General features: G+C 39.8%; 1 protein-coding gene across 1 annotated transcript in view; it reads left to right on the top strand.

Moving 5' to 3' along the window:
- Window positions 1–12,798, top strand: part of alg6 (ALG6 alpha-1,3-glucosyltransferase) — a 14,487-nt gene extending 1,689 nt beyond the window's left edge. Inside the window, exons 5-14 of the mRNA XM_008333209.3 lie at window positions 1–53; window positions 363–427; window positions 802–987; window positions 2,196–2,331; window positions 5,476–5,561; window positions 7,175–7,259; window positions 7,418–7,488; window positions 8,451–8,519; window positions 10,667–10,859; window positions 12,022–12,798. The exon at window positions 1–53 is cut by the window's left edge and continues 27 nt beyond it. Of these exons, the coding sequence (XP_008331431.1) occupies window positions 1–53; window positions 363–427; window positions 802–987; window positions 2,196–2,331; window positions 5,476–5,561; window positions 7,175–7,259; window positions 7,418–7,488; window positions 8,451–8,519; window positions 10,667–10,859; window positions 12,022–12,219 (1,142 nt within the window). The 3' untranslated portion in view covers window positions 12,220–12,798. The remainder of the gene's footprint in view (window positions 54–362; window positions 428–801; window positions 988–2,195; window positions 2,332–5,475; window positions 5,562–7,174; window positions 7,260–7,417; window positions 7,489–8,450; window positions 8,520–10,666; window positions 10,860–12,021) is intronic.
- The last annotated feature ends 313 nt before the right edge of the window (window positions 12,799–13,111 follow it).

The following is a 13,111-nucleotide window of genomic DNA, read 5'->3' as shown; positions in this document are numbered from 1 at the left end:
CTGCTGTACTTTTATACTGTTTGTATCTGACGGATGGGAACCTGAGAAAAAAGGTAAGTGTTTACCCAGAAGAAAATGCTACAGTGACAGTGATATTTAGTGACTGAATTTTTGAGTTTGACTGAAAAAATTGACTGAATTTCTGAGTTTTTAAAAGATCAACAGTCCAAATAAAAATTGATAAATCACAACCACGCAGTGAGTTTAATGCAGGACATTAACCTAACTCGCTTTATTTTACATCTCACAAATGAGTAAAATAAGTTTTTATTTATTATTATTATTTATATGTCAACTGACTGTACTGTGAGTCAGTTGTGTATTTTGGATATTGTTTTTAAAACTGTTGTCTTTCACTTCAGGTTTCCATCTTGTTCTGCTTCCTCATCTATCCAGGACTGATTCTTATCGACTACGGCCATTTCCAGTATCCTTACATGTCCTGCCGTCACTTTGTGTGACATCATTTGTTCTATGATATTGCATTAACATTAGTCTCTGTGTTTAAAGACTACGACTAAGAATGTTACCAGACTTTCTAGTTTAAAACTGCACTTTTGATTTTTTAATTTTAAATTATATTTTACCCCAAAGAAACATGTCTTCATTCATAAAGTTGATTTAAAGAAAACCAACTATACAATTGTTTATTTACTTCCTACAGTGCAGTTATCAAGTAGATAAAACAAACCAAGGATAATGACATATAAACTGATAAAGACTCAGCACTTTACTGTTCGCCTTATAGTCACCCAGGGGTTTTTTTCTACTTTAGTCCAGGTTTTACCTTAACTGAATCAGGTACAATGCAGTGAGCCAAGGCTTTGCTCTGTGGGGGATCGTGGCTCTGGGTCTGGGCTGGGATGTGCTGGGCTCTGTGGCCTTTTCTCTGGCTCTCAACTACAAACAGATGGAGCTGTACCACGCTCTGCCGTTCTTCTGCTACCTGCTGGGGAAGTGTGTCAAAAGAGGTCTGATGAGTAAAGGGTGGGTATTTCTATTTATTTTAATATATACTGTATTTCCACTCATCAGCTCTTTCATGGTCAAGCGTTAGGTCACTTCAGGAGTCCAGCGTCCATCATGCTGTTTTCAGTGTTCAGCTGCTGTTGCTAGGTGATCAAAAATAATCATAATAAAATGATTCTGTGTGAAAAATACTGAACAGTAAAACAAAATATTAGCGCCATATAGAAATGAACAAAAAGAAAGTTGAAACTTTATGAGAATTAAGTTGAAACATTTCAGGAAAAAAGTCATAATTTTAGTATAAATGCATCGTGTCTAAAGGATAATTAGACTAATAAATGCTGTTTATCTTTAACAACGTAAAAAACATCTATAGTCTGTCCGATCTGATACCTAAACCCAAAAGCGACAGGTGAACAGCAACACTAGCACCTCAGCACAGACAGCCTCCTTCTCTCTCCTCTTCTCAAAAATACATCTAAATTTAAGACTTAAATCTCAGAAATGTATGACTTTATTCTTGTAACTTGTTTCTCACGATTTCTTTTCTCATATCTTATTAAATTATTTTATTAAGTGGCCCTAATACTCTGGTGATTCATGAAGCAGGGCAAACAGAATGTAAAGGATTCAACAGTGTGTTCATTAGCCACACTGTTGTCATCCAGCTCTGACCGGTGTCAGCTGAGCGCTGAAAGCAGATGCGTAACGTCAGTCTATTTGAGAGCCGCAGAATGACTGAGGTAATCGGACTGGATGTTGTTACTGCAGGGTCCAGTGTGTGTGTGTTTATCTAGTAACAATGTACCAAGGGCATTTAGTAGCAAATGGAGAGCGGGATTAGAAGAGCCAAGAGGAAGATATGTCCAGATGACACTCTCGCCATGCCCAAACTCCTCAGCTATGTCCGTGTGTGCAACTTAACCAGCAGCTTCACGGTTACAGCTGACGACAAAAATCCTGACCCACACCAGAAGACCTTCAGCTGATGCGAGGCTTTCACTGCATTCCTGGAGACAGGGGTCAAAGGCCAAATTAAGAACTTTGTGAACTTTGTGTGCAAATCTTATACACTTACTGACAGAATAATAATGGAATTCATTTCTTAAATTAAAAAATATATATATATATATATGTACTGACAGAATAATAATGGAATTAATTTCTTAAATTAAAATATATATATATATCAATAACCTGTCTATCCTTTACATCTCTGTCTATAGGCTCTTCTTGTTGCTGAGAATTGCCCTGGCAGTGTTGGTGACTTTTGCCCTCTGTTGGCTGCCCTTCCTGTCTGACCCCAACCAGGCCATGCAGGTGGTCAGGAGGATTTTTCCCGTGGCTCGTGGTCTCTTTGAGGTACACTAGTTTCTCAACTCAATCGTCAAACCACAAGTTTTTTTTTTAATAATGGAGACATCTGAGATCAACTGCTCTTTTCTCACAGCCCTAGTGTGTCATGTAAGAAACACAGAAACAAGATCAACATCTCCCATCTCCCAACAGATCGTAAATATCAAAAGCTAAACAACATCAGAACTGTATGACTTAGATATCAGGAGATGCCGTGAAGGTCACATGTACAGTTTCAGTTCTGAAGTCCTTGTTTGACCCTAAGGAGGTTTGAGTTGTAGTTTTTTTTAAAGCATTGATATTTAACCACAAGCGTCACACATTCATGTGAAAAATACAAAAATATCCACTCAGTAATAATTGTTTTCTTGGATTAAATACATAACTCACTATAAATCTTGCTTTGTTAAACAACACATTCTTAATCTTGGTGTATATATTTTTTTAAATCACACAGTACAGGCCTTAGGGAATTTAAAAGGAAAATACATCCAGGCAGAGTACAAGTGTTTTAATATGTTGTGTAAGTGTGTTGATCCTCATATCAACAAGTTTGACAAATATCCATGTGATATAAATGGCCTCGGCAGAGCGTCTTTTTTTTTCCTCTCAGCATGATGATTCCAACATCTTACACCCCTCCTCCCACCCTAGTGCTTAGGCGGTCAGAAACTGATACCCCCCATCAAAGAAAACAGAGGAATAAAATGCTGAAAGGTCAAGAGATCACTTTCAGTCCACGTCGGGGAAATGATGGGGGAACGGGATGTACAGTCGGAGGATATAGATAAATCTAACTAATTTATGGCCAGGATATTTTCAGCAGGTCGTAGCACCGCCGTGTTCAGACCACATGGGCCGGTGAGTTTGGTCATCACTGCACTTATCAGGGCAGATCTGACAACTGGTGGCTGTCGCCAACCACTGCGTAAAGCAGCATATAAGTGCGTTGGACTGTTTTATAGCATACACAGATTTGTCCGCTGTCATCACTCGGCCGTAGCCTTTGAGATTCAAGGAGGGGAAACAGAAATCTGATATTAATTAAAAAGGAAAGTTGTAATGAACACGGAGGAAGAGCTGAAACACTTCCACCGTCGGCTCAGTTAAAGGCGGTAACAGGAGAGGCTGTGTGTGTGTACTTGTGTGAATGACAGCTCAGATGGTTGGGTTTGCACTTCTCATTTCTTGAAACCTTCGTCTGAATCACCCGAGGACGACACCCACCACGGGGTGTCACAGATGTGAGAAGTAATTGAAAATTCTACCGGGGCAGCAGAAGGCAGTGTGTACTGCGTCAGGTATTTATTCAATGCAATGATGCAAACATAATACACAGGGTGTGAGAGACAGTATACTCCCCTGTGACGGCAGCATGAGAGGCAGGCGGCTGCGGGGGCGAGTCGTCCTGAACTAATTGTGAAAGTGTGCATGTAAGCAGAAGCTCACAAGGGGACAAGGGTGAGAAGGGGTGGTGGTGTTGGTGGAGTAGACGGTGGGCGAGTGGTGGTCGCGGGGACTTCTGGGAGGGGAGCAGTTGTAAGTTTACCCACTGAGCTGCATTCTGACATCTCACGTTGCTGCCTGCTCACAAAAATGGCACCAAATGCTCCTGCCTGTGAAATTCCATGCTCGCTCGTAGGTGAAGGGAGAAGCCGCACTGCTCTCTCTCCCCACCACCCTACACTTACATTTGCTGGCACGACCCCCGCCCCCTTGCCCCATGCTCTTCCCTCTCGTTCATGTGTTGCCCTCAGGCGGTGTCCAGGAAAAATTCCTGCAGTGGTTATTTGGAGCGGGTAGACAGAGAGAGAGCGGAGAGAGAAAAAGCACGAGATGGGAGAGAGGGGGTGGGCAACACAACACGACCAGGATGAGGCAGCACTGCTGCTGACTAGGCTGCCATTAAGATCCACACAGCTGTGCTGTGAGCAGCTGTAACACAGAGAGGACAGAAATAGGCTTTCTAGAAAGGGCCACACTGAGTTAGCACCAACGGCGGAACAACCGCGCTGATCTAGACACGCCACGTCTATGTTGTGATATCATTGTGCACAGTGGTGGCCTGAGCTTCAGTATCATCTGATCCCAGCACAAGTGCTTAAGCACTTAAATCAACTGAATAACAAAGCACGTCCTTCGTATCACAAGTACTTCACTGACCGTGAGAGTAAAACGACTTCTTTAAGAATTCAAGGTTGTGTTATGGACACAAGTACTTTAAAGAACACACAATTACATTTCTCGATATTTGTCCAAGTCATTGAGACATTTCATTGTCAGCAGTAATTAACTGCTGGTGGCAGAGTTGCTCTCAATACTCAAGAGAGAAAACACCAATGGAGGAATACTTGATGATTTGCAGAATGCAGTTTTAACATGAAAGCCTCACAGTGGGATGTAATAGACAGTGTTTTTGGAGGTGTACAGCTCTAAAGCACCACTTCGCTCAGTACTATATTTAGCTGGCCAATCCGTATTATTTACACTGTCAGGTGCGTCTGTCCTGGAGTTTATTTCAGTCAGCAGTCACAGATCTCCAGCACTGAATTAATAGTCTGTTCTCAAGAAAAAACATTAATTAAAATGTGTGTAGTGCCCCCACAGGCGAGGAAAGCCTACATGTATAATAAAAAAGAACCCTCAATACTGCAGGAAGATTAAGGAAATAATGTGTACTCTGTTCTTAAAAATATTTGTGCAACAAGTAATTAGGAAACACAATTTTCCAGGTTAAACATGTAGCAGTTAATTTCATGTTGCAGATTAGTCGTTCTTTTGTCTTCTTAAACAGGCGTCCATTCTACTGACATGCTCTTTTTAGCTGAAAACTGTGGTTGGTCTGTTTGTGCAGATGATGCAGAAACTATTCTCTGGTTTGACCTTTGAACTTCTCAAGTTTACAAATAAGCCCTGCGCTTTTTACTGCCGGGAGAAAATTTATGATGGAATGTTACGTACAAATGTCCCACATGACGCCCTGCAGGAATTTTTATTGTACTTTCCCTTTAGGAAATGATGACCTTAAGGTCAACTGTGTAATTTTAAATTAGATATTTGAAATTTTGAAATGTTATATCAAACATGCATAACCACATGTACTGTATACAACATATACATATACGTGTGTGTCTTTGTTCCTGTTTAAAGGACAAGGTAGCCAACGCGTGGTGCAGCCTGAACCTCCTGATAAAGATCAGATCCATTCTGTCCAGAGATTCTCAGCTCTACCTCAGGTAATCCAGTCATCCTTCCTCGTTATATTCTATCCCTTCTTCCCTTTACTAAGAAAGTAGAGTTTGCCCATTGGAAATAACTGTCACAAAGGACCATACAAAAAGGATCACTACTGAGGAAATGTCTTGTGAGAAACTTCTGTAAAAAAAAAAAAAAGTGACAACAGGAATTCAATTGCCAAAAGGGAATTTTAAAATATGCATCATGTACAAAGATGTATGCAGATGATAAGTTTTAAAAATATCACTGATTTATTGTATTGGGTGTTGCCACCAGTAGAGAACACACATTGGACATTAAGCACCCGTCTCTTTTGACCAAAAGCTACAGACCTGCACTGTCCCAGAGGGTGAAACAGTCAATGCAGCAGTTGTGTCATGGAGCAGCCGACTTAAATAACCACATGCTCTAAATTTAGGAGTCCAGTGTTCGCAGCAGGGGCACGTTTCTGCCAGACTGCTAAGTCCAGGGATCAAGTTGGACTTCTTTGACTGTTGTGCATTTCAAACAAATGAAAAACACTCTTGTCTTTTTGGCACAGACAAATGAATGAATAGCTCAATGCTCTGGTGTGGCTGCACTGTGTACATAGAATGAATCAGCTGTGTAAAATGATCCGTGTCCTTCCGGAAAGCAGAATCCTGCCCTTCACATAACATACCTACAGTCTCACTAAATAGCTACTGACTGCTCTGTGATCACTGCCATCCATCTCTCTCTACATCTGTCCACTTCTGACTCTCTAATACAGTTCACAAAACACACAATCTCTCTCTCAAAAGAAGAAATGCAGCATTTTCCCACCACCTTGAACCAACTTGCCGCACGACCTCACATTTATCCACATTTACACCAGCACATAGTCGGGCTCATGTGCTCCCTCTGACCCCAGCAGGTGACAATTGAAGGGTTAAACTAATGCATGGTAACCCCGAGACGGGGCCTAGTATCTGCTCCTTTCCCACATACTGTAGCTCAGGTCTTAGTTGCTGAGCAGACAGTGTCTGAAAAAAAGAACAAAATAGACATAGTTTGCATTTACACTGAGCAACAAACACTGATCCTCTATTGTTGCCACATGGCCTGGCAGTGTTAATTATGACAAACATCTGGGGAAAAAAAAACCCATAATGGTTAGATTGTTGTACAGAATTGGTTTGACATAGTTTGCATTTGCACTGAGCAACAAACACTGATCCTCTATTGTTGCCGCATGGCCTGGCAGTGTTAATTATTATGACAAACATCTGGGGGGAAAAAAAAACCCATAATGGTTAGAAGGCAGTCAACAAGGCAGAGCCAACATGTTTATTTAGCTCTAATTTAAAGACAAATCCAAATGATTTCAGAACACAGATCTGTCAGTACGAGTCTCCATGTTCTTAAATGATTAGGTAAGAATACATTTAATCCAACACAACCCAGAACTGTCCCCAATATTTCAAAAACACAACCCTACTGTTTGGAGGCAAACATTAAAGCCATAGGTTTGAAAGGTGCTCAAAATAGCCTTACATGTGCAAAGCAACACGAGCCACTTTCTTAAGAGACAAAACACTTTACCCTATTATCTTGATAAACTAATGAGTATAAGCAATGTCTTTTTTTCCAGTTTAGCATTCACCATCCTCACAGTCCTACCCTCCTCTATCAGACTTCTGACAAAGCCCAACTTCTGGCAGTTTAAACTGGCCCTGGTGAGTGATTCTGCTTTGTTGCTTAACATATATTCAGTTCTACTGCTAGTGTGCCAAATTTACTTTTTAATGGCTTAATTATAGTGAATTTACCAAGAGGTTCACCGAGGCTTGTTTAATTTCAGTTGTGTTTTTTTTAATCTTATTGTCTCTTTAAGGTCAACTCATCTTTGGCATTTTTCCTATTCTCCTATCAAGTCCATGAGAAGTCCATCCTTCTAGCAGCTTTGTAAGTACAACGGGGGTGAAAGTCAGAGAAACTGGGTTTCCCACTTCAATGAAATCCTAGTCCTGATTCCACTGAAGCATGTCGCAAACTTGTGATGTAAGGGTTCGCAGCGACAGACGTGACTATTTTAACTATATCAAGATCCAAGATTTTTAATCTAAATGTGCCAATGCACTGGAGATTTGGTTTGAGAATGAGAAGATTTTGGATAAAATTCTCTTGTAATTCTCCTGTTGAGTAATCTATTAAGGCGAGCTCCATATGTATAAAGCAGCAGTGGCTCAGTGGCTGTGGGTGGACGTAAAGGACCTGCGACGGATTTGGCGGCGAGGGATTTTGCTGCCAGATCTCGGCTCATCTATTAATCTAGATTAGGGCAGATTGTTGCTTTATTAACTATTGAGTTATATCTCCCACCTGTCCCCCAAAATCAATCAGTAATACACGTCCAGGGATAAGGAAAGAATGTCGGGCAGCAGCTCGGGGCATTGTTTGCACAGGATCAATTATTGTGCTGTAACAGGATCGCCAAAGAGCAGCCAGTGTAATCATGGACTCAGGGAGCCATGGAAAGTGCTCACCTCAGAGAAGAGTGGGCAAACAGCACTGACATAGGCTGCTAGGTTAGTCTGTGAGCAACAGACAACTGTAAGGGTGTGAATGGGATTATTAATTTATATGTATATATATTTATGATATATATACATACATATACACATTTACACCCAATGATGATAAATAATGTGACTCGATGAATGCTGACAGCCTTGTGAGCAGCTGTCAGTATTCCATTTACGTGGATGTCATTAGGTCAATAGCCTGAGTATTATACATGCACAACTATTTATAATTAGCTTTGACCTAACATGACTTCATTACTTGTCTCAGTGTAAAATTGTGTTTAATGGTATGTATTTCATGGCCTGTTTAATGGTGCAAATGTGACATTTTTATCCTTTCAGGCCTGCGTGTCTCCTGCTCAATGACCTGCCCCTGGTGGTTATTTATTTCCTGCAGGCTTCAACATTCAGGTAACAAGAGTAAAAGAACATTAAAAACTTTTTAAATTAATATACGGACAAATATTACCTTTTTTATTGATTGTCCTTTGAGGACCATAAAATTCCAATTACACTTTGCAAATACAATGTTTAACCCACCTACCCAAAAATCTCTAACATCTTTTTTTTTTTTAAGTATTATTTGGGTTGTGATGTTGCTCTTTACCAGACCAGTGGTGCTAATGTGATCTGTTCAAAACTGCAGTAATACGTGTTTTGTGTACTTTCTGTATGTAGCAACAGTTCAACACCAGTATAAAATGGGACAATGAAATTACCTTTCACTTAATCTCACTCATCAGTAAACAAGAGCTGTTTGTTTTGACCCTTTTCTGTAGAACAAAGCTTTTTTTTTTTTTTTTAAATGACCATTTCATTAGGAGGAAAATCAACGACATGGCATGACAAGAGGTCATGATGGTCCTTATACGTGATGTTAATTACCACATTGTCCATAATCCTTCAATTTTAACTGCAACTTTTAAACACAAAGAAACCTAGAAACGATCGCAAACGTCTCACTGCGTCTGTGGCGTGGGTTGGACAGAAGACTATAGCGGTGTCACAAATGCTTCATCTAACTTTCACCAGCTGTTGACAAATTCTTCCGGCAGCACTAATTGTTGTGTGTGTGGTTTAGTATTAGGATATGCAAGGATTACGGGGCATAGTCTGCATGCCTGCTATTTAAGTGTGTGTTGTGAAGGGACAAGAGGTCATTCTACGTAGCAGCTTCCCAGTACAGTCTGACCAGCACATTATCTGTCTCTACAGCTACTCTCACACAATTGGGAAAATAAACACATTATAATTTGTTGGCATAATTAGCTAAAAGTGCTTTAACACAGCAAATTCTCTTGGGTAGAATAGAGGCAGTCTTCTGGAACAGCAGTATGGATTTCTGAAATGTTAAATATTTACTTTCTGAATGGAACGTTATTGTTGGCGTGACGATGAGAATGTGTGGTCTGTTGAAGCTGGAGAGGGGTTTCCAAAACATGGGGCGATGTGTGTTTAAGTGTGAGTCAACTGTTGCTCTTGTCCACGTCCCTCCACGCTAAACTGAGATGATCTTGGTGTGAGTGTCAGAGCCATTGTTCCACACAGAACGACGGTATTGGGACGTGGAGGTTCAGTGGACAGGATGGACAACAGCTGTGTCTGTATGGTTGCACGTCTCCAAACCAAACAAAACAAAGGAAAATCTCAAGTTACTAATGCATTTATGGGCATTTATAAAATTGTGATATTTATAGTCATGGGTATTGGGTTGCTGAAAAAATACCCATTTAGATTTATTTAGATCAGTGTTAGTGGAATACTAAAAAGTTCTGATGTCATTTAATACGGTGCAAGTGTCATAGTTAATCCATGTTAACAGATTAAAAAACAGGGCAATGCAAAACATCTAAAATAAATAAGTTACTTGAGAAGGAATTAATGGATTTTTTAAACGTACACTGAGAAAAGAGAATTACTCTTTTACAGCTGGGAAAAACAAGGAAGTTTGACAATGATTTTTTAAATGTTGGATTTCCTGTGTGTGCGGGCTAATTTGTCATTTAATATTTAATGTAATTTTTTATATAGAATAGAATTTTTGAAAAATATAATGTAATGTTTGTGTGCATTAATGTATAAACGTGTGATGTGTGTGAGGACACTGTTTAACATAAGCATTTTTAATCTGTTGAAAAGGAAAGTTTAACAAATTTTAAGGAGAAATTAATGGCAGTAAAAAAAAAAAAAAGCCAAACTGTTACAAACAACTAAAACTGGGTTAATGATGGTGACAAATTTGCATTTTCAGGATAATTCTGAATGGTTGCCATTGTTGGTACTTTATGTGGACAACTAATTTCAAACCCTTTGTCAGTGATAAAACCAATTGCAATTATTTTAGCTCGAAATCATTACTGTGACTTTTGATGTAATTGAGACTTTGCTCGAGAGTTTTATATTGTGGCCAGTGTCAGAGCCCCCTACCAAAATTGGTATTTAACATGAGGACAGCACACGTGATTTCTGTTTTTATTTTTGGATCACTGAGCATCACCCAGAGGACGACAACAGCAAAATCAACCAAACTGAAAATGTGCCACTGTTCTTCTACACAGCATGCTGCCCCTGTTTCTGAAGGACGGTCTACTGCTGCCCTACGTGGTCACCTCAGTGGGCTTCCTGTTCTTCAGCCTCTATTTACTGTCTGCTCTGGACCACTGTACAGTGGATGAACTCCGGCTGGGTTTCTACCAGAAGCTGCTTTTCTGGCTCCCTGAAACGGATTTGGCCTGTGTAGTAAGGTGGAAGGTAAGATTTTACATTGGCCTACTGCTGAATTAAAAAAAATGTTTGACCTACTCAAAATAACTAAGAATGATGCCAGAACACAAGAATATATAGTTATTGTATATACAATATAAGTGCAACCGACCTTTGGTTCATCAACCTGTTTTTTCTGTAATGTAGATTAGCAAACTTTAATGATGCATATATGCAAATTTCCATACGTAATGAAAATGAAGATAATTAGACAAAGTCTGGATTTGACATTGAATGGCTGGTTCCAATTGTTGGCAGTAAATCAGATAAAGGCTAGGTTAAAAATTCACAAGGGGTAACCTGGGGCTTCTGGGTACCCTGAATGAGGATGTGGCAGATGGAGCTGCCAGGCAAGAGAAAAAGAGGAAGACCTCAGAGCAGATTTATGGATGTTGTGAAAGAGGAAGTGGAAACTGTTGGTGTCAGAGTAGAGGAGGCAGGGGATTGGGTGAGAGGGGGGCAGATGATCTGATGGGCGACCCCTGAAGGGAGCAGGAAGGAGAAGACGACTGAGAAGAAGCAGTTTATTTGGATAGGAACTGATCAATGTCTACGAAGCGACTGAAATGTTTTTTTTTTTTAAGATACAGTGAGATTATTCTAGAAAACAAACCAAAAGCTTTGGATCAAAGTGTTAAAGACAAGTTGTTGCTGTTTGTCTGTGTCCTGAGGAAGAGGAGAATGCCCTGCTGGTACTGTAGTAATAATAAGTCTGGTGATTGCACGGCCACAGGTGGCTCCAGATCGCAACTGCAAGCGTGTGAGAAGATACGCCCAACTGTATAAATAGTGCTTATGTGCGGTTGTAAGCTGTGTAAGCTGTACGAGGATAAAAGCCGCTGCCAGGCCCAGAATTATTTATCACTTCTTTAAGTTTCCACAGCGTCTGAGGAGGCAGCAGCGGCAGCAGCCCCTCAGTGACGGGTAACGATACGGTGTCAGAGATTAAGAGAAGGTGTCTTTTTATAGCGCACGTCATTAACACAGGTTTGACTAGATATATTTATTTACACAAGCAGCATAAATATATAGCCTAGATGATGACGATAATGTTTCACAGGCTCAGTGTGTTGGACGCAGGTGTAGGACGGATGTAGTCACTGTAGAAAAAAAAAAAAATTTAACCACATGACCTGTGTTTCTCTCACAGTTTTACATCAGTGCCACAGTCATGGCCGCCCTGACTATCGCCAGCGTGGCTCTGCAGCCACCACCTCATCTACCTGACCTGTTTCCTGTCTTAGTTTCTGCCATTGCTTTCCTGCACTTCTTGGGAACATTTATATATTTCAACATCGTCCAGTTCAGTGGACCACCCAACAGGAAAAACCAGAAAAAGAGTAACTGAGTCAGAATGCTGGACAGAGAGGTTATTTTGAACCACATCTGTCATCAGAAATCAGTTATTTTCTCTCTCATGGATATATGTTCTTGCCATCATGTTCCATGGATAGTTTCAAGATGTTGGATCAAAAAATTCCAATAAATGTATCCTGCCAATTTAGAGGTGATAAAATGTTAGATTTTCTTGATTGGACCAATTTTTTTTCTTTTTTACTTAAACTGTTCATCTTTGTAGCTTTTTATTTCTTCAGTGACCTCAAAACTCAGGAGTTTACATAAAACATCACCGTATTAGTTTATATTTGGACTACTGGTTCCTCCCTCTTCAGACTGTGTTTTTGTTCATTTACAAAAGTCAAAAATAAACATGTTGACAATAATCTAAACACTTCCCTCTAACTCTTTTGAAATAGTATTTTGTCAATAACTGAATAATGATTTATTGATAAAATGTCAAAAGTAATCATAATTCAACTGTTCGCTTTCCTGTTTTTTTTTAAACATTTGTACTGTACTTTTTTTGTAATTTTTCACACTTTGTTTTGATCAAAGGTGAAACAAGGAAATAAAGAGTTTCTAGTGATTCAGTCTGAAAATGAGTTTAACTCAAGTCACTGCGAAATAGTTTGATTTAAAGCTGCTCCATTTACAGATAACTGTCTACATTGGCCTAAGTAAGTTCACTAAATCACACACACACACACTCTTGTCTGGCAGAGATGGAGGCCATAATTATATCTTTAAATTATACATCTTTCCAAGCTTTTACTCAACAACATTAAATATTAATTACAAGTCCTGGGTTCCACAAGGATGACGTAAAAAAAAAAAAAAAAAAGACCTGTGAAGAGTAAGTGACAGGAGAGGCTTTAAAAAGAGATGATGGAAGGTGACAT

This window comes from Cynoglossus semilaevis, chromosome 2 (genome assembly GCF_000523025.1).
Source record: "Cynoglossus semilaevis isolate Cse_v1.0 chromosome 2, Cse_v1.0, whole genome shotgun sequence".
Classification (NCBI taxonomy): Eukaryota; Metazoa; Chordata; class Actinopteri; order Pleuronectiformes; family Cynoglossidae; genus Cynoglossus; species Cynoglossus semilaevis.
Note: the sequence above shows the minus strand (reverse complement) of the source record. Positions and strands in the feature narration are given on the sequence as shown.